The following is a 27,717-nucleotide window of genomic DNA, read 5'->3' on the forward strand; positions in this document are numbered from 1 at the left end:
TAACGTGAGTGATCTGCCAGTTTACGCTCCTACAGATTTACTTTTATTTAATTAAAACACATATTTAGACACCAGCAGATTCACATAATTTTGTATTTCATTGTACACAAATATCCTTCAACCCTATAAAGACAGTGTTTGAAATAAGACAGGGGGCTCATTCGTTTGTCTCTACTGACCAAAGAAATGTGGCTTAATGACAAAAAAACAAAACAATCTGATGAAAAACTGCATTGTGAAATACATACTTTAAAATAAAATCCATAAACCATAAATAGTTATTTTATCTGCATTAATTCATATAATTACTGGGTCTTCATAATAATGAGGTATGTACAGTTTGGTACCTTTAATAGGTCACAGTTGTTTGCAGAAGTTTGGGGCACTGAAATTAAGTAAATACAACTGCCTGGCTTCCACCAAATATCTGCAAATGTCCTGCAGGCTTCTACACAGGAAAATGATCCAAAGCAGACCTCAAAATCCACCATGAGCTACTTCAGGCTCCACAAGCGGAAGCTGTTCGCACGGCCCTTGCCTGCATAACACATGCACAGCAGGTAAGTAGGGTACCACAGGTGCGTCAAACAGGGCAGCAGCGACACCATGTGGTCAGTGTCGGAACTGCACCGGCTTCACTGCACACAACGCACATACCGGCTCATTTTCTATGAATGTCGAACTAAAATGAAAGAATATTAAGTCCATATTTTAGATATGATGGCGCCTTGTGATAAAGAACCAGAGCCCGCACTCGGAGCCCAGTGTCCCCGCTGACTGACCCATCCGGCTCCACAGCCGCTGAGGGAGAGTCGCTGCTGGAGGTGAACCTTGTTAGCCAGATGCTAACAGGCGCAGCAGCGTGAGCGGCAGCGGCTTCGTTAGTCAGAGTTATGCGACGGACAAGACATTACTGCGGCTTAAAATTTCTTCCTGAAATAACAAGACAGGTCAGGATACGTTACGAAACGTCAAGGTACTTTTTAAATGCAGAGGAGAACAATTGTAAAGTTAGGTAACTTAACCAACCGCTAATGTTATCGCTAGCTAGCTTTGCCAGAAAGTTCTGTGTTCAGCCTGACAGGGAGGTGTTCACCAGCGTTGAACTGTTTGGAAACGTTTGCAGTAAATTTATCACAGTAAATACAAAACATGGTGTTTCTGGAGCTGGCAGGGGCGGACATCACCTCCATCGACCCTTGACAGACTCCGAACTCCGGTAAGAGGAGCTAGCATGCTAAGTTAGCTTACTAGCTAGTCGAGTAATGTGTGTGTGGCTGACTGCTCAGCCTGGGGACCTTTTCAGAAACAGACCACCTGTCAGAACTGAGAGGTTTTGTGGCGTTTGCCTTTAAAAAAAGTGTTTTTTGTTTTAAGCAGACACAAAGCGGTCGGCTTGTCAGTGTTAGTCTGTCCCGCTGCCCTCATCCTCACATTCTGACAGCTAGCCGCAGCTAGCCGCAGCTAGCCTGCTGCTACCGGCGTCTTGGACGCTGATACAGTATTAAAACGTGTGTCATCTGATTTCCGCTGTTTTTAGTAACGTTGGCTGAAGTATCCACCGTCAAGACGGCAGCAGCAGAGGAGAAACTGGACTCTTCCGGCTCGACAGCCCGGTCAAAGATGGAGTTAGCCGCGGTGAGTGCACCTGCTGCTGGAGGCTGTGTGTCATGGTCACAACAGACCGACAGACACCTGCATCTGTCAACTCACCCATGTTTTATCAACATTTATTCTCCCATGCAGCCAAACTGTTAAAATAGTGTGTGTGTGTGTTGTGACCTCACAAAAATATTCTGCTGTTAAACTTTTTCCCCTTTAATTATTGGACAGTTCAACCAAGCCACCAGCTGTTGGTTAATGATAGAGGAGAGCACACAGTCCAAGTTGATTTCACAGCAGCTGAAACCACAGGCAGACATTACACATTGTCTCTGTTTTGACTGTGACCATGTCGTCAATTGTGTTGGAAATAAATTTAGAAATGTGTGTATGGACAATGACAATGTCTGTTTTGTCTATTCCAGTTAATTAAACACCTGACAGATCAAAAAACTTAGTCAAAATCAAATATTATCATGTAGCCTGTAGTCCTGCTCACTGATATGCAACATTGCCCACAATGAACTAATACAGCAGGAGGTATTTATCGGTGCATAATCATTGACTGTGCTTGCCCTTAAACATTAGAAAGTTCCCCAAAACCAGAATCTGGCAGAATCTTCTTGGTTCATTGTTGGTGGTGCAGGAATAATGGGATGGATTTTTATGAACTGATTAACCAGCCACACGGGCTCTAAGCCGGTGTCAGTTTGTTTGAGAGTTTGATTTTGGTCAGTTTCATGGCAAATTTTAGATTTTGGATACGACAGGACTGTGCCGTACACAGATTCCTGATTGCAAGCAGATTGCTGCTTAATAACTTGTGCAAGTAGACTCCTACTACATGCATTTTCTGTGACCCATATTTATAGCCCCCCACCCAACACACACACACACTCACAGCCACTGTATGACTCATATCTTTTGACAAAGATGCAATTTAGCAGTGAGCTTTGCAGGGAGGGGGGCACTGAAATACAGATGTGTGAGTGTGTCTCTGAAAGATAAAGATAGAAGCCCACAGAAAAACGCAGGGTGGATTAAGCTTCTGCTTTGGCTACGAAATGGTGCAGGGGGGAGGGAGGATGAGGAGCAGGAAAAAGCCATTGTAGGTTGGAGGGCGAGAGAGAGACAGAGAGAGAGGGAGAGGGAGAGGGGAAGGAAGGTTTGTGAGAGAGATGGAGGTTTATTTTATAATATACAGCATCACAGAGAGGGGCAGGTGAAAGAGGGCAAAATGCAGGAAAAGCAGGATTCTCAGAGCCGAGCCCCGGGCAGCCTGGGGAAGGTAGGAGTGTGTGTTCGTATGTAATGTGTGCATTAAAGTGGCACGTGTGTGTGTGTAGGAGACATTGTATGTATGGTGCAGACAGTTTATTTTGTGTTTGTGATTGTTGCTGTAAATGTGTTTTTTTGTTATTGTCCAGATGAACATTTTCTTCTTCATATTTACATATTTTTCTGTGTCTTTTAATTTATCATCTGACTGTCTGTCTGTGTCTGTCATGCCTTCTCTGCCTGTTTGTCCATAAGGCATATAAACACAGATTATGTTGAGTCTCAGTATAATTCAACCCAGCAGCCTCTGTGTGCGTGTGTGCGTGCGTGTGTGTGTGTGTGTGTGTGTGTGTGTGTGTGTGTGTGTGTGTGTGTGTGTGTGTGTGTGTGTGTGTGTGTGTGTGTGTGGACTGTCTCTGCACATCTCCATCATCCACTCTCTGTGGGAACCTGGCCTCTCCTCTGTTTACAGCTTTGTTTTTTGTAATGTTGGAAATGTCACACAAGCATATTTTGATTCAAATTAAAGTCCAGTGTGTGTATGAGGCACCGTTCATTATTTTTATTATTTTTTATTATATTATTGATGCGGATATTTGTTGGGATAATGTTTCCCTGGCGTTCAACAAGAAGTGATCCATACAGAGAGTGATGTTGAAAGGTGCATGTTCAGATTATACTTTTCACACTGTGACTAATCCTTTATATTTCTCTTTGCCTTATCCCCTTCCTCATCTCTCTCTCTCTCCTCTCTGTCTATAATTCCAATGCCTCTCTACGTTCGCCGTCCTCTCCTTCTCTCTGTCTGCCATTTCCTTCTCTTGTCACACTGTCTCCTTCCTCCATCACGCTTCTCTCTGACATTGTCCTCAGGCTCACCCGGCTCTCAAAGCCTTTATGTGTGGTTCCCTCAGCGGCACCTGCTCGACGCTGCTCTTCCAGCCTTTGGATCTGGTCAAGACCCGGCTGCAGACCCTGCAGAACAACGCCAAGCCGGGGTATGTGCACACATCAGTGCATGTGTGTGAACATGCAAACACGCACATTTTGCCTGAATGTTGTCAGACTCTATCACGCTATGATAAGCAACATGCTCTCTAGGCATGTATGACAACATGACAAGCATGCACACACACGCACACACACACATACACAGACAAAATGTGAAGGCAGTGCCAGCCTGAACCTGCTGTTATGACCCATATAGAGCAGTTAGTCACACCAGCACCATGTAATCATTCTGTCAGGCTGCTAGGTTGCATTTCCCTCTGCTGAGGACAGGAACAGGAAATGTTAACAGCTAAAACTGGATATTTATTTTAAACTGATCCACAGGTGGAGGAAATTCCCTAGCTCCAGTTTCCAGAGGATAATATCTATGCTAGATGATTGTGCAAAGCTGTGTTGTTTATCATTTGTCTGTGAGAGTGTGTTGGTTTTTATATGGTTGCACATTTGAGTGTGTTTGTAACCGTCCTTGAACTTGGTCCTGCAGGGCACCGAAGGTGGGGATGTTTACTGTTTTCGTCAATGTTATTAGGACAGAGAATTTCTTCAGTCTTTGGAAGGGAGTTTCACCAGTGAGTATCTGACCTTGTTTATGATTTTCAATATTTACAGTAATTTCTGCAGTTATAGATTCTATTGTTGCATGTAGGCCGTTGGCAGTGAGGGTTGTGCTGCAGCACAGACTTGCAGACACTCATTCTGTCTGTCGCCTCACATTCACATTACCTCCGTCTCTGGCTCTAAGAACCAGACAGACACTCTGCCAGATTCGGTCTCTTGTTGATTTTAAAGACCACATAACTGTGTTTCTGTCAGAATGCAAAATTTGCAAAACTGAACTAGATCTCTGTGGCTTTAATAACTAAGTTAGACAAAATTAAACATGACAATTTTAAACATTATAGTTTAACTTTAAAATGTTAAAAATGCTTTTAGAAGTAATACTGCATATTAGACTCTTGATTGACATTTTTTAATTAAAGTCTTTAATTGCATCACATTAAGCAAAAAACTGACTCAGAGAAACGTTAAAAGCTTGTATTTCTCTCTTGCAGTCATTTGTGCGCTGCATCCCTGGGGTGGGCATCTACTTCAGCACCTTCTACTCCCTGAAGCAGCACTTCTTCCTGGATCGAGCGCCCAACGCCGGTGAGGCTGTTCTTCTCGGAGCGGGTGCAAGAGCTGTGGCTGGTGTCTGCATGCTGCCATTCACCGTCATCAAGACACGCTTTGAGGTGAGCGAGAGTTTCTTCCCTGAGAGATCTCAGAGTCATTCTGATCTGAGATGTGTTGTATGATTTGTGGACTTCAAAGCAACACTATGGAACAATTTCACCATAAAATGACAACTTCAAAATCATTTTAATGGTGCATTGACTTGTAAATGGGACAGTGGTGCATCTTGCATTTCCACTGTGTGCCTTGGACGCCTGTTCTTGCACTATGTAACTATTTTAAGTGGGTACAATCTCCCAAGAGAAGTGTGTAATGCTTTTCAGTGCTATGCCACAATAAGCTCATAGCATTTTAGCACACAGCTTGGTCAGACAGTGTGATTTCTGGTTTGTATTAAGATGAAGATTTTGTGTTTGTTGCCTGAGTGAGTGAAAGGTCTTGTTTTCTGTACATGAGCTGTTATCTTCTGGGATCACGCCAACTCCAGTTCCCTTAACCACTCGGACTCGGAGCCCAGCAGAGCGTCCTGTAATCACCACTTGTGTCTGCAGAGGCTGCTGCTGCTGCCGCTGCTCAGCACAAGTTGTATAATCTTGCTTCAATACTTTTCTGATCGTCTCCTTATATTCATGTTTCAGTTAATGTTGTTAACTTGTTACCAGGGCAGGTTACAACTAAAAGCATTTGTTGTTAATGTATGATTGCATTTAGTCCATGGTGCAGTTTTAGCCAATGATTAATGATTTGTCCTTGTGATCTGTTTTTGAACCTGCTTCAAAAACAGATTTTTTATCAACCAATTTGTTTGTCAGATTTCCTCCTGGAATAATAATAATAGACCTTCAGTAGACACAATTTTAGTAGGTGACAATAATAATAGTATTGATCCAACAAATGCATTTATACTCAAGTCACAAGGGGGAAGGAAGAAACCTTCTTTTTTTTTGGCTCATCAGTTTGTTAGATGAGTCTTATTTTATGTCGTCAGGCACTCTTCATAAACGTGTCAGTTAGGCAACCTAAAAAGTAGAACTTTTATAATTATTTATTTAAATACAAGAGTCTGATTGCAGCTACTTTTCTGGCTCTTGCACAGGAAGATGATGCCCCTCTTCATCATCCAGGCTTCTTTGTGTTTCTACTGCAGGGAAAAACAAGTTTCAGAGTTTTGGAATTGATATTTTAAATATGTTAATTTCTCTTAAACCTGTTGCACCTGGATGGCACCTGCATATTCATATATCATGAATATTGTGATTATTGCCTGACATGTCACTGCGTAGCTGACGAGAACAAAGATAATGAACTATGAAGCATGAATCATCACTAAGAGACACTGTACACAATGAATGACTGTTCCACCAAGCTTCCGTAAATGAATGATCACAGTTTACACCTACAGTGTCTGTAGCAGTGTTGGGTGTTTCTAGGCGATAAGGCAATTACTTCCAGCGTCGTAACAGTGTCATTAAAGCAATGGCGTGAATAATCACTTCCACGTTCATTGTAGATGTTTATATTTTGTTTCAGAGTGGCTGTTACAACTATGTGAGTGTGGCTGGGGCTCTGAGGAGTGTGTATGAGACGGAGGGAATCCGGGCTCTGTTCTCAGGGCTGACTGCCACGCTGCTCCGGGACGCTCCGTTCTCCGGCATCTACGTCATGTTCTACAGCCAGGCCAAGAGGGCGCTGCCTCAAGGTGAGAGCCATGCTGCATCAACAAGTCAAAATGGAGGTCATGAAAATATTACCACTTTTTCCAGCTTGTACTACAGAAAAATCAATCAAGTGTGTGCTGCATGGTTTACTACGTCTGAATCTTTGGCCTCCAAAAGTGGGTTTTGGGAGTTTGTACTGTTTGTCTTAAACTGGAGGGTTTTTCATACATCCAGACGGCCAACAGCACAAATTACATCTCCTTCCATCTGTTTTAATGTGCATTAACACATTAACCACCATTTAAAAAAAAAAAGGACAGACAGACTTGTTAAGTAATCATCATCATCATCATCATCATCATCATCATCATCATCATCATCATCATTTGTCACTGGAGAAATTAAACAGTATTTCCGCCACATTTTCTAGTTTTTGTTTGACTGGTGCTATTTTAATTATCATCTTCATTCGTCATCACTCTGGGAAATTCTTCTTCTTCTTCTTTGGAAAGTGTGAAGAAAACAAGCCGCTGTAATCAGCTGCTATAGTACACATCAGTATATTCATGTCTTTCTCCTAATACCGAGTCATCTTCTCTCTCAGAGGTGACTTCGTCACCCTACGTCCCACTGGTGAACTTCAGCTGTGGAGTGGTGGCAGGTGTCATGGCGTCGCTGGTAACGCAGCCCGCAGACGTGGTGAAGACCCACATTCAAGTCAGCCCATCCCACTGGAGCACGACAGACGCGATTCGCTACATCTACATGGTGTGTGCTCGTTGTATCACAGCAGGCAGATTTTGTCATTTTCATGGAGAAGCAGCACTGGCAACACTCACCACTAACACCAGCATCATACTGAACCTTCCTGCTCTGTTCTCTCCCACAGGAGCACGGCATGGGCGGGTTTTTTCGTGGTGCTGTACCCAGGTCTCTTCGGCGCACTCTAATGGCCGCTATGGCTTGGACTGTCTACGAACAGCTGATGGCACGAATGGGCCTGAAATCCTGAAGAGCCATGGGAAAAAAAAAAAAAAAAGCTGAAATATGAGGGGGTAATGATCTGTTTTTCTCACTGAAAGCTTCAGGCCAGAACGAAAGGGAGCCAAAGAGCTCACAGAGAGTGAGCCAGCGCCACCTGTTTGAGCAGAGGAACCAGGTGGATAAATGTTGGAAAAAAAGAGGGTGAGAATGGTGTGTGTGTGCGTGTGTGTGTGGGGTTGCGTGTGTGTGTGTGTGGGCGTGGGCGTGTTTTTATTGTTATTTAAATGTCTGTGAAAATGTGCCTGTGTTGAGATTGTGATGTTACACCTGACGCACTCTTATGTCAGTCCTGGACTGAAGTTACACACCCTGCTGTGAACTTATTCCTCCTCTTACTATTTATGTCTGGACACCCTGAGGTATGGCTACCACTCAAAACATTGACTGAGGGTCAGTATCTTTGCTTGGCAGCTGAGTTGCCTTTGACAAGGTGTTTGAAAACCAAGACAAACGGGACATTCAGCGAGCTGGTGCGGCCCCTGCTGAGGGAACCAAAACATAAAGCACTGCAGAAAAGAGGAGCTGCAGCTCCTGCCATATTTATCAAACTTAAGATTGAGCAATGTTTCTTACTTGTCAGCTGATATTAATGAAAAAGCAGGAGATTTATTTGATTCAGGCTCAGACAATCACAAGCACTTATACAGCTACATTATAGGAAGAAAATCTGCGCTAACTTCAGTAATCACAATAAAGCCTTTGTTGCCATACTACTCAAAACTATGCTAATTTAAACTTTGTATACAACTGTGGTGCATTTTTGCATAGTGAAACCAGATGTGCTTTTCAAAGAAATAATGATAAAACTAAACTAAAATATGTTTGGACCTGTGATGGCTTCCTAGTCAGATCAGGATTTCATGGGTTTTTATTAGTTTTATAATTGAAAAGCTTGATTATTCTGAGGACTTAAAGGTACCCTGTGGAGTTTCTGACCACTAGTAGCACTACGAATCAACGTTTTGTGCGTTTGCCCCCTTTTTGTTTCTATTGTTGCTGCTCTACAGTAACATACATGCACATAGCTCACAAATAGCTCTCCAGACTGCGCTGATCCACTTGGTGGTGAAGTTTACAAATGCTTGTAATTATGAGTCTTGGTCTGTTGAAGGTGAAGTCGGCTTCACACTACTCTGTGAGCTAGCAAACACGGACGTAAGCACTGCACAGTACAAGATGTTCAAAACAATCACCTTTGCAAATGTTTATTGGGTAAGAAATTCATTGATCATGTTCATTAGACATTACAGATACACACAATGTGCTTTGGTAAAAAAAACTGAATGTAAACACATTTGTTTGTTTACAAGAAAATTCCACAGGGCACCTTTAATCAAAAACAGAAGTGCAGTTTGTGTTGTTTCCTGAGTTTAACTAAGCACTTTTGTAAGTTGATTTCTTTTGCTACAAATTAAGGAATTATTTCTGAAGACAGGGTGACGTGGAAATCTTTCAAATCATTTAAATTGTGTCTAATTCATTTACCTTCTGTGGTCAAATGAGAAGCCTGTTTGCATTTCTCCACAACATTAAGCTTGCAAGCGAGGCATTGCTTCATCGTTGTGCTACTATGTTTATAAAAATGACACAGAACCCATATGAGCCAGAGAGACATGGATTGTGACAGTTTCCAGCGTCTCACTGGCTCTTTATCAATGTTTGACTTCTACACAATTATTGGTTGTAAAACACGAAGGTCATATTTTTGTGTTGCTTGTACAGTGTACCCTTTCTCATAGATATTATTTATTAGTGTTGGTATTAAAAAGATGTAATATATTCAAAATAAGTGTTTATAGAATTAATGCCAAATGGAAGATCTCAATGGACGTTGAACAAAGTGGATCATTAAACACCCAAAATCTCATCTCACTGAAGGCCTTTGTTAGTCTGGGTAACGTGACAGAAATGTCTTATGTCCAGTGTGATCTGGGATATATCAGGGGAGCCTGTGCAGGAAAAAACGAGACAGTGAAAGCAACAGTAAAGCACAGGACATGCTGAGCCACCAGCTGTCTCCAGTCGTTTGCGTTTTTTAAATGGTGAAAGTTAGTGGCGTGTGACAGGAGTTGACGTCTAAATGCCTCCATGTTTGCTGTGTATCTAACTGTGCCCTACATGTGCCATAACTCACACCTGGAAGTTTTACTTTGTCGATAACACTCCGGTCGTCTTCTGTTGCGACTGTATTGTAGATGGTCATTGTAGATATTTGTTTGCTCAGACAGATGCCGTGCCTGCCTGGTTTTTAACGTCAATAAATTCTCTTCTATTTTTTTCTCCAAAGTTATTTTGACTTTCTGTTATTAGAAATTAAGATGGCGTTGACTTTGCTTTATTGTTTGTTTTTTATTCTATGCTTACAGATAAAAACCATGTTATTAACAAAGCATGCTGCTACTAAACATCGTGATCCAGTGGATTCAGCTGTTGCAGAGCCAAAACCAGCCATTATAACCACAAGTTATTAAATACGACATATGGAACAAGGAGATATGTTAAGCAGTCATTACATAAGTCTGATTTATTCAGCGCTTATTATTTTCTAAAATAAGTCTTTTACATTATAGAGAGTTTGTGATTAAAGAACAAGATTTTAAACTCTTAATTGGCATTAAGAAAATACACAAACATTTGATTAAATATTTAAATAGTATGTAATAAAATAAGGTTGGAGAATTGTTAGACATTCACATTTTAGCAACAAAAAAGCTAAATTTAGTTTCTAAATTGACATGAAAGAGATAAAAACAAAATAACTTAAAGCTAAAGTAACAACACTAACATGACCTTGTCATAATGGTATAAATTACAGTAATAGTCCATACACGCATACACAAGCAAACATGTTGGAGATAGAGGGGTCTACAAAGGTCTGGGAATAACTTTAATGTAAAGGTTGGTGATACAGTTCGTGTGTGTGTACTTGATGAGGCAGCTGAGGATGACGGTTCTGAGGTTTCACTGTCCAACACACAGTTCCCATCACGACCCACCAGAGAAACATGAACCAGCTCATTTCCCTTTTTTGTTAGACACTGAAACACAACATTAAAGCAATAATGACTGACCATTTTTTACAATGGTCAGAATGCTTTGCTGTGAATACTGGGGGGTTCTGCAAATGCTGCAGCAGCAACACAAATTCACACTCATTCACAGGAGTGAAAGATAAAAAGAAAAAACACAAACAAGAAGCTAAAGCTGGGAGATATTTATAATATCTTTGGAAAAAATGCAACACAATAATTTGATGTTTTTTAAGTACTTTATTTTAAGGTAGTTTAATCTTTAACAGCGCAGCATATTTTATGTTTAAATTGAAATAATAAACTGAAATTCATCATTTAAGATGTAAAATAAATGTCAAAGGAAAAAGTATGATATTGTACTTAAGTACTAACAATGTATTAATATCTCACCTTCACTCCTTTTCTTGTGTCTGGATTCCAGATGCTACGTTATGATCCTGTGACTGTTACAAATTATCATTCTGAACTGATAGAGAGATTCCTATTTCATGGGTGTGTGGTTTCCTCTATGTTCTTCCCTCTGCAAAAAATCGGAGTTGACCTTATCTTCTTCTTCTTCTCTATTTCTGAACAAGAGGAAGAACAAAAGAATCATAATAAACATGCTGAATTTCAGTGGAACTGGTCCAAGTCCAACAGAGGACATCTGAATTAGGTGGAGTGTAGTTACAGTGCAGTATGTCTCAGGATATCTACGCCAAGCCAGACCTCACCAAGAAAGTTAGATTTCAGACAGGGGAGAAGGAGGACAGAGATGCAGACGTCTATGATAAAACAGACAATGTGGTTATTTACGACAACTGCTGGATAGAGGGGAGTACGCTGCCGAAATTACAGGACACCACTGAGGACCAACAGCAAAGTATCCATCCATCTGTCTGTCTGTCTCTGATGTGATACATACTATTTACTATACTATACTATCTGCAGTGTTGGGTAAAACATTACATTTTCTGTTGATGCGTTTTGTTTTTCATTTATCAACATAAAAACAGCAACAGTTCATGGAAATAACTTGTAATAATGCAGAACTTCAAACTGAGTTTGATACAGTACTAAATTGTTTTAGAATAAACTCTCATCAGCCATTTGCTTGTGCTCTCAGCCGTTTCAGTCCATGCACCTTCAGGAAGGAGGGATCTCGTCAGACCTGCTGCAGCGTTTCTGGGGCTGCTGTGTCTTCTCCTCCTGGCTGCACTCATTGCTGTGGTGGTCCTATGTAAGTTTTCCAAATTCATCCATTCAGACCAATGGTTACGATAAGTTACCCAAATGTGTGTAAGTGATGTTTGATCATTTACGCTGTGGCAGTGATTCAAGACAAAAGCCTCAATACCAACCTGACCAGAGAGAGAGACAGACTGCAGACAAGTTACAGTGAAATGAAAACCCTTGTTGTCAACCTGACCAGAGAGAGAGACAGACTGCAGACAAGTAACAGTGAAATGAAAACCCTTGTTAACAACCTGACCCAAGAGACAAACCAGCTACAGACAGAAGTTTCTGAGTTACGAGAGCAGCTCGGTGAGTTGACGAATGAATGATGATTCTGATTTAAAATAATAGTTTGACATTTTTGAAAATACAAATTCACCTATGTGTCAAAATTATCCAAAATGCCAAACTTATCCTTTAATGAGGTTTTCATGTTGAGTTGTTGCTGTTCAGACACTGACAGTTTTCTGTCTGCACAGCTGCACAGATGAGTAACACACTGTAGAGCTCACAGTATAAAAACTGAGAGTGGTTCCTCTGCTTGATGCTCTGCACTGTTTTGTCTTTTGCTTTGTCATGAGGTTTGCATGCAGTATTGTGACTGAAGCACATTATTTTGTGTTGTTGAACAGAGACAGCGTCCTGTCCTGACAAGTGGATAAGGTTTGGCAACAGTTGTTATTCATATTACACCGTAAAGAAAACCATGTCTGAGAGCCAACAGTTCTGTGAAACTCATGGTGCACAGCTGCCGATCGTATCTAGCGAGGAGGAACAGGTGACTGGAGAAAAAGTTTCTTTTCTTGAAGCTCTTGTTGTTGACTGAGTCATCTTATTGTATTCTCTGCATACATGTACTGTATACTGTTTTAAAATGGCTGTAAATGATACAAATATACAAAAATTGCTCCCCTTCCCAAAGTTATGATTTTAATATTAGGACCTAATAGAAAAAAACAAGGTATTTGGCCTTTTAAAAAGGATGGAAGAGGAAAACCAGATCAGTGTGGTGAAGCAGGTTCAGTCTTCCTGAAATGTCTGAAAAGGGGAAGAAAAGTCCATAATCACTTCTGCAATGATCAATACTGAAGCAACATGAACAATGGCTCTGTTCTCTGTGGGCCAACATGCACCAAACCTCAGGGCCCTGAAACTGAATCAGCTAAATGAAATTTAGCCATCATTCATTTTTTTCCCTGCTGAGACATATCAAGAGGAGGACTCTGAGGGCAAACCTAATCTCTTTGGAAGACCATTAAATAAAACATGATAAAGTAAAAAAAACTATAATTGACAGCCACCTGAATGTCTCTCTGAACTCCAGATATTTCTAAGCTCATTTCGCGACAACATCTGGATCGGTCTCACAGATGAGGAGACAGAAGGCCTCTGGAAATGGGTTGATGGAACGAAGGCCACCACAGTGTAAGACATTTTCCCAATTTCTTATTTACTGACTGTCTCTCTGCCACGTCAGAGCAGGGAGACAAACAGTGTCTGCTTCATTAGTTAATTTAAGTGAAGGCGCAGGGCTCTCAGCCGCCTCAACGCAGGTCTGAAAACAGAGTCTGCACACACTTAAATCTAAATATTAAAGGACACAGAAGATGAAGAGTTCAGCTCTGCTGTGCGTCATATACTGATAATAAAGACATGGAGTGCATGTAAGTTCTGTCATTAGTGACCTCATAATATCATGCTCTGGAGGTACAAGTCCCAGACGTCAACAGTATTGATTTCTTATATTTTAGTTATGGTTGAAATCTTTGGCTGAACAGTTTTTGTTCATCTCTAGGTACTGGGCAGACGGACAGCCGGATAATGGAGGAAGAAATCATCCGGAGGAACACTGTGTTCATATTAGTAAATGGATTGCTGATATAAATAACTGGAATGATTTGCCATGCACTTATAAATTAAACTGCATCTGTGAGAAAACACTTAAATGAAATCAAATTATGGTGCAACACTCATGAACTGATTCCACATCTGTTTTTCTCCCACGTTTGTAAAATGACATCAACAAACTGTACATTTTCCTCCTGTTAAAGCGAAGTAGAGCTTCTCCATGCTGTATGTGTGATGTAGATGTATTTCATCTGTAAATAAACTTCTTAGATCAAACTCTTCAGTAATGTTATATTTCTAATTATTTGTTGTTGAAATTATTTTAAAAAAACAACAATATAAATACATACTGACAACCTTATTAATGTTTGACTGAGTGATTTAGTACATGTCACATTATCAATATCAAGACCAAAAGGTATTTTAATGTAGAAACACAACTAAAGGAAGATGAGGAGCCAAAATACTGATTATAATAATTTAAAAAGTGAATTCATTGTGATAAATTATGTTTTTAGTAATTACTTCAGTGTTACAATAAAGTTTATTGTAAACTCACAGTTTATGCGTCTTTTGGGTTCATTTCCTGTGTGTTTACTCTTTAGTTAACAACAGCCATTACCTTTAGGTCACTGATGACCAGGTGGACTTAGAGGGAACAAGCAGATGCCCAAACAGTGTTTAGCTTTGACTTCCCATTTTTCTGCTCTTCTTCTTTTTTATGCTGCCGTCAGTGTCCAGCCTCTTTCAGAAAACAGACATAACTATTACAGCAGGATTCAAAACCAAACATTCATATTTATCTTATCTAAGTTGTGTGTTTGATGTATGACAGCTGTGAGACATGTCGGAGCATGTGTACGAGGAGCCGGACATCATCAGGAATGTTCAACGTGATCAGAACAACAAGGAGAATATAGTGGACATCAGTGCAGAAAGCCTGAAAGTGTATGAAAATGCCTCGGTGGAGAACGTATCACCAAATATACCAGGACCTGCAGAGGCTCAGACCCCAGGTATGTACACAACAATATGGACAACAAGTGCATCTACAAATTTTGATTTGATTTGATTCTGATTTAAATGATCTTGTTTTTATCTGGCACCTTCAGGAAGGAGGGATCTCGTCAGACCTGCTGCAGCGTTTCTGGGGCTGCTGTGTCTTCTCCTCCTGGCTGCACTCATTGCTGTGGTGGTCCTATGTAAGTTTTCCAAATTCATCCATTCAAACCAATGGTTACGATAAGTTACCCAAATGTGTGTAAGTGATGTTTGATCATTTACGCTGTGGCAGTGATTCAAGACAAAAGCCTCAATACCAACCTGACCAGAGAGAGAGACAGACTGCAGACAAGTTACAGTGAAATGAAAACCCTTGTTGACAACCTGACCAGAGAGAGAGACAGACTGCAGACAAGTAACAGTGAAATGAAAAGCCTTGTTGACAACCTGACCCAAGAGACAAACCAGCTACAGACAGAAGTTTCTGAGTTACGAGAGCAGCTCGGTGAGTTGACGAATGAATGATGATTCTGATTTAAAATAATAGTTTGACATTTTTGAAAATACAAATTCACCTATGTGTCAAAATTATCCAAAATGCCAAACTTATCCTTTAATGAGGTTTTCATGTTGAGTTGTTGCTGTTCAGACACTGACAGTTTTCTGTCTGCACAGCTGCACAGATGAGTAACACACTGTAGAGCTCACAGTATAAAAACTGAGAGTGGTTCCTCTGCTTGATGCTCTGCACTGTTTTGTCTTTTGCTTTGTCATGAGGTTTGCATGCAGTATTGTGACTGAAGCACATTATTTTGTGTTGTTGAACAGAGACAGCGTCCTGTCCTGACAAGTGGATAAGGTTTGGCAACAGTTGTTATTCATATTACACCGTAAAGAAAACCATGTCTGAGAGCCAACAGTTCTGTGAAACTCATGGTGCACAGCTGCCGATCGTATCTAGCGAGGAGGAACAGGTGACTGGAGAAAAAGTTTCTTTTCTTGAAGCTCTTGTTGTTGACTGAGTAATCTTATTGTATTCTCTGCATACATGTAAATGTAAATGATACAAATATACAAAAATTGCTCCCCTTCCCTAAGTTATGATTTTAATATTAGGACCTAATAGAAAAAAACAAGGTATTTGGCCTTTTAAAAAGGATGGAAGAGGAAAACCAGATCAGTGTGGTGAAGCAGGTTCAGTCTTCCTGAAATGTCTGAAAAGGGGAAGAAAAGTCCATAATCACTTCTGCAATGATCAATACTGAAGCAACATGAACAATGGCTCTGTTCTCTGTGGGCCAACATGCACCAAACCTCAGGGCCCTGAAACTGAATCAGCTAAATGAAATTTAGCCATCATTCATTTTTTTCCCTGCTGAGACATATCAAGAGGAGGACTCTGAGGGCAAACCTAATCTCTTTGGAAGACCATTAAATAAAACATGATAAAGTAAAAAAAACTATAATTGACAGCCACCTGAATGTCTCTCTGAACTCCAGATATTTCTAAGCTCATTTCCTGACAGCATCTGGATCGGTCTCACAGATGAGGAGACAGAAGGCCTCTGGAAATGGGTTGATGGAACGAAGGCCACCACAGTGTAAGACATTTTCCCAATTTCTTATTTATTGACTGTCTCTCTGCCACGTCAGAGCAGGGAGACAAACAGTGTCTGCTTCATTAGTTAATATAAGTGAAGGCGCAGGGCTCTCAGCCGCCTCAACGCAGGTCTGAAAACAGAGTCTGCACACACTTAAATCTAAATATTAAAGGACACAGAAGATGAAGAGTTCAGCTCTGCTGTGCGTCATATACTGATAATAAAGACATGGAGTGCATGTAAAAATCTTTGGCTGAACAGTTTTTGTTCATCTCTAGGTACTGGGCAGACGGAGAGCCAAATAATGGAGGAATTAACCAGAACGAAAACTGTGTTCATATTACTAAATGGATTGCTGATATAAAAAACTGGAATGATTTGCCATGCAATTCTAAATTAGACTTCATCTGTGAGAAAACACTTAAATGAAATCAAATTATGGTGCAACACTCATGAACTGATTCCACATCTGTTTTTCTCCCACGTTTGTAAAATGACATCAACAAACTGTACATTTTCCTCCTGTTAAAGCGAAGTAGAGCTTCTCCATGCTGTATGTGTGATGTAGATGTATTTCATCTGTAAATAAACTTCTTAGATCAAACTCTTCAGTAATGTTATATTTTTAATTATTTGTTGTTGAAATTATAAAAAACTAAATGCTGATTATAATAATTTAAAAAGTGAATTCATTGTGATAAATTATGTTTTTAGTAATTAATTCAGTGTTACAATAAAGTTTATTGTAAAGTGAAATTTCTAATAATTCATATCAGTCAACTTGACTCCTTCAATAAAACAGGTTAGATATTTTAAAGCTTTAAATATAAATCTTGTTCCTCAGCAGGAATGATTATAATATTATACACTAAAGTAATAACAATAATAATAATAATATATTTCAAAAATATTTACATTTCAAAAATACATTATATTGTAAATTAATCTTTATCATTCCTCTTGCCTGAATGACAATATACTACAATACATGCCGACAAATTCAACATGACTTTTAAAAGAAACCTTCAGAGATATTGTCGACCTCCATATTTTACACCTATGTTCATTGTGAGAAAAGTCATGTGACCAACACACACTCGCCCACCATGACAGACGGCCCACTCACAGTTTATGCGTCTTTTGGATTCATTTCCTGTGTGTTTACTCTTTAGTTAACAACAGCCATTACCTTTAGGTCACTGATGACCAGGTGGACTTAGAGGGAACAAGCAGATGCCCAAACAGTGCTTAGCTTTGACTTCCCATTTTTCTGCTCTTCTTCTTTTTTATGCTGCCGACAGTGTCCAGCCTCTTTCAGAAAACAGACATAACTATTACAGCAGGATTCAAAACCAAACATTCATATTTATGTTATCTAAGTTGTGTGTTTGATGTATGACAGCTGTGAGACATGTCGGAGCATGTGTACGATGAGGCGGGCATCATCAGGAATGTTCAACGTGATCAGAACAACAAGGAGAATATAGTGGACATCTATGTCAGTGCAGAAAGCCTGAAAGTGTATGACAATCCCTGGGTGGAGGACGTATCACCAAATATACCAGGACCTGCAGAGGCTCAGCCCCCAGGTATGTAAACACACCATGGATGACAGATTTTGACTTTAATTATCTTGTTTTTTTTCTGTGTAGGTTGTTTCGGTAGTTTAGCAGTGTGATATTGTAGCCCCTGAACATGTGTTTTAATTTAATATTCTTTTATTTTATGAGTTGCAGCTTCCATCAATGTAGTATTTCATGCATTTAATGTATTTTTGATAGGTTGCAATGTCCCAAAAATTCAGATCCTGATGTTTGGTTTTGTTTTTTAAGTGTCAGTGGTCAGTGAAAGCTCAGGAAAGAGGAATCATGTCAGAACGTGCTCAGTGTTTCTGGCTGGACTGTGTCTTCTCCTCCTGGTTGGAATCATTTGCATCGGAGTCAAAAGTGAGTTTTCTTAACCACATGTTGTTGCTCATATAATGATTCTAATCATATGACAACAAATGTGAATGTTCAGTCGCTGTTTTGTTGTTCACCTTGTTACAATAGTGAATAAAGACAAAACCTACTGGGATGCAGAGAGAAGCCAGTTAACGGCAGATAACACTAAACTCAGCAGACAAAGAAATATCTTGTGGATAACGTTTTGTAGTAAGTGAAATTTTGCCACTTATATTTTATTCTCTTTGTCCCCTGCTGAGGCATTTACTCACTTACTGTGCTAGTTACAACAGGTGTCTGTTTTCTGAGCGTTGAACATGTCTTGCTTTTGTGTGTAAGGGCAACATGTTGCATTTAAAGGTATAAGAATAGTTTAAGGAAGTTGAGAGTTTAAGGAACTAGAACTTTTATTGGGAAAAGTGAGGGATAATACAAATGTCTCTGCTTTTTGTCCTAAAAACAAAGAAATAAAAAGAAATCGTAAGAAATGTGAGAACCTGCTTGACCTGCCTAATTCTGAGGAAGAGGACCAGGAATGAGTGGGTTGGATGACACTGACCACAGAATAGTAAGAACTGGGATTGTTATTGATGAATGATTTCTTTTACTGGGTTGTATCGTGCACTTTTTGATTAAAGCAAGGAAATTTCCATTTTCAAAATCATGGAAGAGTAGATCAATATCCTGACAACTCTCAGATGTGTAAATGTTTGTTTTGTGATTTTAATTGTGTGAAATGTCTGTGGGGTTCTTTGTCTCTGCAGGTGCCAGTATGCCACATGTATGTACGTTAGAAAGTTCACGAGATGAAGATGGAGACCAGTTGGATATTTCAAAATATTCTTTGACAGAATTATTTACTGATTTTTTTTTTTTTTTACCTGGGCGCATAGGGAGAAGCTCATTGTGGAATACTCCTGAATTTTGTAAATGCAACTGCTAAAACAAAATGCATTGTAAAACTTAAATAAATATATATATAAATATATTAAAATGTTGGTCTCTTTTCTCTTATGAATGATGACCATCCTGCCTCTGCTCTCAGAGGTGTTGATGGATTCAACCCTGCGGTCTGTTTGTGTGTTGTTGAGTTGTATTTTTACACACATGGTTGTATTGTGTTATACTCACATGTGTTTCTATTATTTTGTCCACATCTGTTTTTAGTTTTAATTGGCCCAACAAGACAGACAGGCCAGACATACATCTGTCACATTATCTAATTAAAATATTCTCATTAAATGTTCACGTTTACCTTTTCTCTGCAGCTTCCTATCATTACATTTCGTTACTGAACACAGGTGCACGGACATAAAATAGTACCGCAACGGGTGCCGCGGTGTGACGCGCATTGATACAATGTTATCCGCCTCGCCTGACCTCACTTCCGTCTCTCTAGATAGATTTTTGTCTGCCGGCATTTTCTTTTTATTTTCCCCTGCGCCGATTATTTTGCTCTTAGATTAATCTCCTGTTTTGTTGGCCGGCTAGAGGGATTTAGACGAAGTCCGTTTTCCCCCGCAGCAGCCTGCTACACAATGCCTGGGTTTTCAGACAGGGACCGTGGCAGAGATCGAGGGTAAGTCCGGTGTCAGCTCCGGGTCTCCTACCGTTAGCCGGGACGAGCGGGGTGGGAGACGGTAGCTAGCAGCTAGCGCTCTTTCTCAAAACAACACTCCCGTCTTGGAGTTCATGTCGCCGGCAGCTGTTATTTAGCCACATTCGTGTATCGCATGTGGAAAGAAAAGCAAGTTTCATGCAGTCTGGTTCCCCTGCATTGACTCGACGTGTGTGTAATGCTCCCCGATCCCCTGCCGATTAGAGGTAAAATGGCAGCTAACAACAACTGTGTCGGTTTGCACGACGAGCTTCTTGTTTCTGAAAATGTGGCGCAGTGACATTTTCTCTTTCAGCGGGTTTTTCGTTCAGGCCGACTCAGTTTTAACGACTCGTATTCCGGCAGCAGTGTCTTACTCAGCCCCTTAACCCCGTTTTATCGCCGTGTGAACCGGGTCACGTCAAGCTCGGTTCAGTCACCTGACAGTTTGTTGTTGCTGTGAAACGGCGACAAACAGCACATTGAAACCCGGCTCTGTTGAAGCATTGTCGGGTTGTAGGAAACAGTGAGAGTTGTGAAAAACGCCAGAGATGCTCAGTGTTTATTATCCAGCTTTTCAGTTCTCAGTTCCAGGTTCTGCCTCTAGGGTATCAAGTGTCTCTCTGTTTTGGGAGGATCGTGTCTCCTGTCACAAATGTTGATTTTTAGCTGTTTACACATTTAAATCCCCTTTGTGTAATTTGTTTGTGTGGTGCTAGAACACGAAGGCAGGAATATTATCCAGGAAAGTATATATGTGGCAGTAAAGGCTGTGTTTCAGTAGCCCTATTGCATTTCTCTAAAGAGGAAAGATTCACAAGAGAGGGCTTAAAAACAACTGTGCTCAGTGTGCAGAGCCTGAACTCTAGAAATGCTAAAAACCTACTCTTCCCACAGTCTTTATGTTTCAGACTATTCCAAGGCCAAGCTCAGATGACCCTGTTGACATCAGTCAAGACAGTTCACTCAGCTTTTATGTCAAAAATTGGTTTCCCTTTAATCAGTGTCATCTCTGGCTGTCCTTTATGTTGTGTGTTCCTGTCTTTTACACAAGGTATGGTGGAGGGCCTCCTCGTTTTGGTGGTGGTGGAGGAGGCAACAGGGGTGGACCTCCTCAAGGAAAGTTTGGCAACCCTGGAGAGAGGCTGCGAAAAAAGCACTGGAACCTCGACGAGCTTCCGAAGTTTCAAAAGAACTTCTACCAGGAGCACCCAGATGCCACCCGCAGACCACTTGTAAGAACGGCTTCCCACTGTTTCTTTTTTTTCTATGCCTGCATTTTTATTTGATTTTACTTTGTTGATTCTCACACAGAGATAAACAGTAACACATAAATGTGTAGTTAAAGAAAAGACAAAATCTAAAGATCTCTCACCTAAGACAGATTATTCCAGGGCTTGCTGTTTTGTAAGGGTTTGTGTATAATTACAATCTTTTTCATTTCTTCTTCCAATTCCAGCAAGAGGTTGAGCAGTACCGAAGAAGCAAAGAAGTTACAGTCAAAGGCAGAGATTGCCCCAAACCAATTGTAAAATTCCATGAAGCTGCATTTCCAAGTGAGTGGAAATTCATGCTCCATCACACGTTATTTTGTAAAGTCCTCTACCCATCCACTGATATATAAATGTTTTAGTATATCGTGCTCATTGCTTGAAACGTTGACGTTCAATAATTGAACTTGCATACCTCATGTCTTTAGGTTATGTCATGGATGTCATAGTCAAACAGAACTGGACTGAACCAACCCCGATTCAGTCTCAGGGGTGGCCTGTTGCCCTCAGCGGCAAAGACATGGTTGGCATCGCTCAGACTGGGTCTGGGAAAACCCTTGCAGTAAGTGAAGTTCTTCCTAGTTGTGATTTTTCAAACCCCTTCTACTCGGCACAAACCAGATAAATTTGTTGTCACCTTTGCATCCCAGAGCAGTTAAGATATAATACCACTTTTGCCATATGGAAACTTAGAGCTCTTAGAAACAGTCTGTAGCCTTTTTTGGACCTTGCTTTGTGTACCAGACTTTGCTGTAACTACCTCAATGAGAAAAGAAACCAATTATTATACATGTGGGAGGCATGGTCATCCTGGCAGTGTGCTGCGGATAAGGCCATATTTCTTTATCTTGTGTTTTTATGTTCTGTGTAGTCCAGTTCAGTGATGGCATTCTGGCAGAAGTTACATTACACTGTTTGGATGACACAGCCATTTAGGACACGATTTTTTAACTTGAAACAATGTTAACACTGCTGATACAAGAAATACACCCTGCTGACTTTGTGGAAATAAATGCCTACTTGGCAGGCAGCTGCTTTTTAGAAACACTGATCTAATGTTGTGCATTATCAGTTAAATTGTAAGTAGAACTCAGTTGTTTTCTCTTTTTTAATAGTACCTTCTGCCTGCAATTGTGCACATCCAACATCAGCCATTCTTGGAGCATGGAGATGGGCCTATTGTAAGTAAACCTCAAACTATACTGTTGTATGTATTAGCATATATGATATAGACAGATATTGGACATATACATTTTTTTCTGTAATTTTGAAACAAGAAAAGGTTTTTAAGCTGTCATAATTTTATACCTGAATGCCTGAATTCATGTCATGCTGATAAATGTATTGCTCTGTATAGTTAAAGATCCACCTTTTGCTGAATTTTGATACGGTGCATCAAACAAATCAGAAACCAGTGAAGCTGCTATAGCTTGTGCTTGTCTTGTGTTTCTCTTGGCTGGAGGAAGAATTTTCCCTTTGGGGATAAAGTTTTTGAAGCAGTACCATAATATTATGGGATCAGCATACAGTGTTCGCTCCCCTCTGGGAGGGAGCTGGTAAATTACAGCTGTGAAATGCTGCAGTTTGCCGTGACATGCAGCATGGCATGGCGTGATGTGGTGCAGCTAAAACAGGCAATACCTGTTCAGTTGAAATAGGCACTTGTGGTCCTGGTCTGCAGGAATCATTCTTAGCTGTTGTTAAGCTCTGTCTGTTCTACATGAGTTGATGGACACAGATGTTGCTGTAAATGCCCAATATATACGTGTTGTGTGTTATTGAGCAATTTTATTCATTTAAAAAAACTGTATACATCTTCCTTTAGTGCTTAGTGTTGGCACCAACTCGTGAGCTGGCTCAGCAGGTGCAACAAGTGGCTGCTGAGTACGGCAGGGCCTCCCGTCTCAAGAGCACCTGCATCTACGGTGGTGCACCCAAAGGACCCCAGATCAGGGACCTTGAGAGGGGTATGCTTACTTTGATTCTTTCAGTGAATATTACCAATTTCATCTGGCTCTTCTATTGTGCTCTTCTATTTTTTATTATGTTTGAGGAACTATTTGAATAGCTTCAGAGCCATTTACCAGTATCAAAGTTTTTCAGTTACATGTGATATTGATTGTGTTTTTCTTGTTTTTGTTTAAGGTGTTGAGATTTGCATCGCTACCCCAGGTCGTCTCATTGACTTCCTGGAGTGTGGGAAGACTAATTTGCGTCGTTGCACCTACCTGGTGCTGGATGAAGCCGACCGTATGCTGGACATGGGATTTGAACCTCAGATCCGCAAAATAGTTGAACAGATCCGGGTAAGTTATGTTATTTTCTTTCACTTTGCAGACATTTGACATTTTTGATATTATGTCTGAGAAAATTGTCATACTACCTTTATGACTATGAGGCTGGAAATTAAAGACATACTGATAAAAATGGAAACTAATTTTGACAAACAACCTGCAACTACTCAAATGAACTGTTACTGTTTCTTTAATGTCTGACTGGTGCATTCTCAAATTTACAGTTAAGTAGGTAAATGTTAGTGTTAAAATTACTTGATAGCTGCCAGAAAGTGAAATCTTTTCTCTTGTCCTTACCAGCCAGACCGTCAGACCCTGATGTGGAGCGCCACCTGGCCTAAGGAAGTTCGGCAGCTAGCTGAGGACTTCCTGAAAGACTACGTCCAGATCAACATTGGAGCACTGCAGCTCAGTGCCAATCACAACATCCTACAGATAGTTGATGTTTGCAGTGATATGGAGAAGGAGGACAAGTCAGTAGATGATTTTCATTTCCCGTTTATCAGTCGCTCAGCTGAAAAACAGCTTTGTCTCAACCTTCTCTTATCTCCTCTCTGTCAGACTGATCCGTTTGCTGGAGGAGATAATGAGTGAAAAGGAGAACAAGACCATTATATTTGTGGAGACCAAAAGGCGTTGTGATGAGCTCACCAGGAGGATGAGACGAGATGGGTAAAGATCTCCTCTCTTGTGCCTTTTTAAAAGACGTCTGTACCTTATATGAATTCCTCTCTTCATCTGTCAAGTTTCTATTTTGGTTATGCCTGATGATTGTTAGTCACAAGCCCAGTGATTTTTTTTTTTTTTTTTTTTAAACTGAGTTGGCAATGTTTAATACTCAGTGTGTCTGTCGCAGGTGGCCAGCCATGGGAATCCATGGAGACAAGAGCCAGCAGGAGAGGGACTGGGTCCTTAATGGTGAGGCTTAATAAATCACATTGCCAGTTAAGGTTTTAGAAATGAGTGAAGGATCATTGTCACAGACTGACATTGGTAACCAGACTGTCAAATGACCCTGTCATTTAATTAAATACTGGCTCTCTCCCTTCAGAATTCAGATATGGCAAAGCTCCAATCCTCATTGCTACAGATGTGGCCTCCCGTGGCTTAGGTCAGTATGCCATTGACTAGCACCACTTTCTTATCAGTGTTCCACTTATTTTAAAGAAAGTGGTTTTGCTTTCTTTAACTTTACTATGCATTTTCTGAGTTTTTCTCACCTTAAGGTGGAGTCTTTGTGGCAGGCGCTAGGCATGACAGTCCCAGGCCTCGAGAGGGAGAAGGATGACATATTGGAAGTGCTCAACTGGCTTGCCACCCAGTGGGCCTAGAGAGGTGAAAGCTCTTGTGTGCCAGTGATCTTCAAAAGGCTGTGTGGCTAAGCCTTTGTCTCTGATATGTTGTTGAAATACACACACATCTGTTCTCTGTCCATGGATTTCACCTGACAAATGCCATCCAGCTGTTTCCAACTCAAACGTAAAAAAAAAAGAGAAAAAGATATGCTTGATGCTGATGTGACTTTTGCCTTGCATGCTGTTGTGTTAGAGAGCGCTGTACTGCAAGTCACTTGTTTGAGATTTGGAACAATTGTTACCTTTCGGAGCTTGTATCACATAGCATGGGTGCTTGTGAGCCTGTCTAAGCTTTCAGTTGTTTTCTTTTCCCGTCAAAGTGCTGGATTTCTTGAAATGGAGAGAGCAGTTTGAAAATATTTTGTCTCTGAAAATTGATGAGACCTGGCACATGTGTGTAGGGGGTAGTGGGAACACCTAGTGAGAGGAGAAAGAGAGTGAGACAGCTCAAATCAAAGTTCCTCCCTCGCCTGCGTTTTATAGTCATGTCGAGACCTGCCAACGAGAGACATTTTCTCAAGTGAACACTGGCTTCTTGGAAGATCTTGCCTTGATGAGACTGATGAAGGGTATGGGGGCAATTGTTCTGTGTTCGCTGAGGGGTCCCACAGGGTTCAATGCTTGGGCCTTCTTCATCTTTGTTGAAGGGGCCCCCCCGTTCAAATTAGTACTTGGTCTATTTTGTCTTGGCAAGACGTGCAGTGCGGCCTTTAATATCAGGCTTCTTTTGAGAGTGTACTGGGAAAAACGGACCTGCAAAAATGAACCACTCAGTGGTCCTATATTGGCACATGAGGACGCCCCAGTGCATATCGTGGCCCAACTGCGTAGAAGCTCCTGGATGTCACTTGACAATTTGTGGGGGATTTCGCTGCATTGGGAAAGGACTAGTGAATGCATACTCCTTTATGGTAAGACTAAAATCCATTTTTTTTGTCTCCCTTGGTAACAAAAGGGAGAGTGAATGCCTTTTGGATCTTTTTCATTATGGTAAGCAATTGGAGTGTGCATCGTTTCTCTCTTCCCACAGTAGTATTCCCATGGAGTAGTTGTGTACACAATATTATGCTGTTTTAACACGTTTCCTCCACAGCCTATTGACCGTTTTCTTCCCCCAGCCTTCACAGTTGCTAACGTTTCCCTTTGATCTGGCTGTTGTGGTGTGCAAAATCCTGTGTGGCCTCCATGTTTTGTTTTGCCACACTGCAACACTTTCACAGATGTGGAGGATGTGAAATTTGTCATCAATTATGACTACCCTAACTCCTCTGAGGATTATATCCACCGCATTGGACGCACAGCCCGAAGTCAAAAAACGGGCACAGCCTACACCTTCTTCACCCCCAACAACATGAAACAGGCCAGTGACCTGATCTCTGTGCTCCGCGAGGCCAACCAGGCCATTAACCCCAAGCTGATCCAGATGGCAGAGGACAGAGGAGGTAAAATCTGATACGATATGTTGGCATCAATTAGCATATTAAATTATTATTTACTTATTATAATAAGTAAAAACAAAACCCTCCACTTGTATTTCATTTTCACTTGTGAAAAAATGCTTTTTTAAAGTATGTGAGTGAATAAGAATGTGACAGTCCAGGTGGTTTAAAGGCTCTGTTCATCTAGTCAGTGTCTCTTAGTTTTGCTGCCATGTTAATTAAGGTTCAGTGTATATAATAATAATAATCACAATCATAATCATAATAATAATCATAATATTTAATTGATTCTAATTAATTAATATTCTTAACTCACTCCCCTCTCTCTCCTTTTGTCCCTCTCCTGTCTTCATCTCATCCAGGTCGTGGAAGGGGGGGAAGAGGTGGCTACAAGGATGACCGTCGCGATAGGTATTCTGGGGGTGGGAGGAGTAACTTTGGTGGTAGTAGCTACAGGGACAGGGAAAGTGATAGAGGGTTTGGCAGTGGGCCGAAGAGTGCCTTTGGTGGCAGCAAGGCCCAGAATGGTGGCAGCTATGGAGGCAACAGTGGTAACTCTGGTGGTAGCTATGGCAACAACAATTATAGCAACAGCAATGGACAGGGTAATTTCGGTGCTCCGGCAAACCAGGTGGGTGCCTTTGGTAACCAAAGCTTCCAGGGCCCCCCTCAGTTCGGGGCCATGCAGAGGGCCGCTCAGAATGGCATGAACCACCCGCCATTCCCATTCAACTCTCAGCCGCCACCACCACAGGCCCAACAGCCACCACCCCCTCCACCGATGGTGCCCTACCCCATGCCACCACCCTTCCCACAGTAGATATGATACACGCACAATATATGGGAACCAACATGATTTTTGTTTAGTCTTGCAATCTTACAGTATGATGATGATTATTATTATTATTATTATTATTATTATTATTATTATCCTTTGTACTGTTTAACTTTGTTTTGCTTACAGCAGGGTTGGAATTATTCAGTAAACCCAGAGCATTAAATGGAGTCATAGACATGTCTCCTATAGTGCAACTATGATTGCTGCACTTTTCCTTGACTGTTTTTTTTGTTACATTCCTCAGTAATTTATTTTTACTAGGTAATGCAGTGTTTTCAGTTCGTGGTATGTTTAAAGTGATGTTAATGAAGATCATATGAAAAGGGTTTGTGTGGCCCTTTTAAATAAAAATGAGAAAATGAAAACCTTGAGTTGTGTTTTTTGTGGAAAGTTTGGGTTGAAAGAATGATTAGAACATGGAACATGTTTTCAACAGTAACACAGAGGTTACGAAGTGAGGAAGTGAGTAGGTTTAAATGCAGATAGAGAGAATGAAAGAAGTCACACTTTGAAATT

The 27,717-nt window shown here is 40.8% G+C and overlaps 4 protein-coding genes and 1 long non-coding RNA gene across 14 annotated transcripts; all 5 read left to right on the forward strand.

The window, feature by feature from the left end:
- The first annotated feature begins 364 nt into the window (after nt 1–364).
- On the forward strand, nt 365–10,052 carry LOC139636834 (mitochondrial glycine transporter B-like). 9 transcript variants are annotated; one of them, XM_071505197.1, is made up of 9 exons: nt 605–976; nt 1,168–1,219; nt 1,541–1,638; nt 3,754–3,878; nt 4,376–4,460; nt 4,944–5,123; nt 6,595–6,763; nt 7,327–7,490; nt 7,612–10,052. In XM_071505197.1, the coding sequence occupies exons 3-9, from the start codon at nt 1,624–1,626 to the stop codon at nt 7,732–7,734; spliced, it is 861 nt and encodes a 286-aa protein (XP_071361298.1). In that variant the 5' UTR covers nt 605–976; nt 1,168–1,219; nt 1,541–1,623; the 3' UTR covers nt 7,735–10,052. The 9 variants fall into 9 exon arrangements, with proteins under 9 accessions (XP_071361304.1, XP_071361298.1, XP_071361299.1 ...); XM_071505198.1 differs by having other exon boundaries at nt 1,175–1,219; XM_071505199.1 differs by having other exon boundaries at nt 605–950.
- Nucleotides 10,053–11,301: 1,249 nt separating this feature from the next.
- Nucleotides 11,302–14,815, forward strand: LOC139636832 (C-type lectin domain family 4 member F-like). Of its 2 annotated transcripts, XM_071505192.1 has the most exons (6): nt 11,303–11,660; nt 11,904–12,017; nt 12,110–12,322; nt 12,646–12,791; nt 13,338–13,438; nt 13,809–14,421. In XM_071505192.1, exons 1-6 carry the CDS (start codon nt 11,477–11,479, stop codon nt 13,960–13,962), a joined length of 912 nt encoding a protein of 303 aa, XP_071361293.1. In that variant the 5' UTR covers nt 11,303–11,476; the 3' UTR covers nt 13,963–14,421. The 2 variants fall into 2 exon arrangements, with proteins under 2 accessions (XP_071361294.1, XP_071361293.1); XM_071505193.1 differs by lacking the exons at nt 13,338–13,438; nt 13,809–14,421 and adding an exon at nt 14,697–14,815 and having other exon boundaries at nt 11,302–11,660.
- Nucleotides 14,526–17,069, forward strand: LOC139636833 (CD209 antigen-like protein D). Its single transcript, XM_071505194.1, has 6 exons — nt 14,526–14,877; nt 14,974–15,063; nt 15,156–15,368; nt 15,692–15,837; nt 16,364–16,464; nt 16,743–17,069. Exons 1-6 carry the CDS (start codon nt 14,706–14,708, stop codon nt 16,891–16,893), a joined length of 873 nt encoding a protein of 290 aa, XP_071361295.1. The 5' UTR covers nt 14,526–14,705; the 3' UTR covers nt 16,894–17,069.
- A 499-nt stretch (nt 17,070–17,568) lies between these two features.
- On the forward strand, nt 17,569–19,382 carry LOC139636836 (uncharacterized). The gene is made up of 5 exons (XR_011694474.1): nt 17,569–18,053; nt 18,297–18,410; nt 18,516–18,617; nt 18,873–18,975; nt 19,172–19,382. It is a non-coding gene; the product is annotated as an uncharacterized lncRNA (long non-coding RNA).
- A 394-nt stretch (nt 19,383–19,776) lies between these two features.
- Nucleotides 19,777–27,566, forward strand: LOC139636829 (probable ATP-dependent RNA helicase DDX5). Its single transcript, XM_071505190.1, has 13 exons — nt 19,777–19,986; nt 21,059–21,239; nt 21,464–21,560; nt 21,704–21,837; nt 22,391–22,456; nt 23,101–23,242; nt 23,421–23,581; nt 23,870–24,042; nt 24,131–24,241; nt 24,426–24,487; nt 24,621–24,680; nt 26,145–26,366; nt 26,726–27,566. Exons 1-13 carry the CDS (start codon nt 19,946–19,948, stop codon nt 27,181–27,183), a joined length of 1,908 nt encoding a protein of 635 aa, XP_071361291.1. The 5' UTR covers nt 19,777–19,945; the 3' UTR covers nt 27,184–27,566.
- Nucleotides 27,567–27,717: the final 151 nt, after the last annotated feature.

The sequence above is a fragment of the Trachinotus anak genome, unplaced genomic scaffold (assembly GCF_046630095.1).
Source record: "Trachinotus anak isolate AG129_WGS33_773 ecotype Australia unplaced genomic scaffold, CSIRO_AGI_Tana_v1 ptg000019l, whole genome shotgun sequence".
Classification (NCBI taxonomy): domain Eukaryota; kingdom Metazoa; phylum Chordata; class Actinopteri; order Carangiformes; family Carangidae; genus Trachinotus; species Trachinotus anak.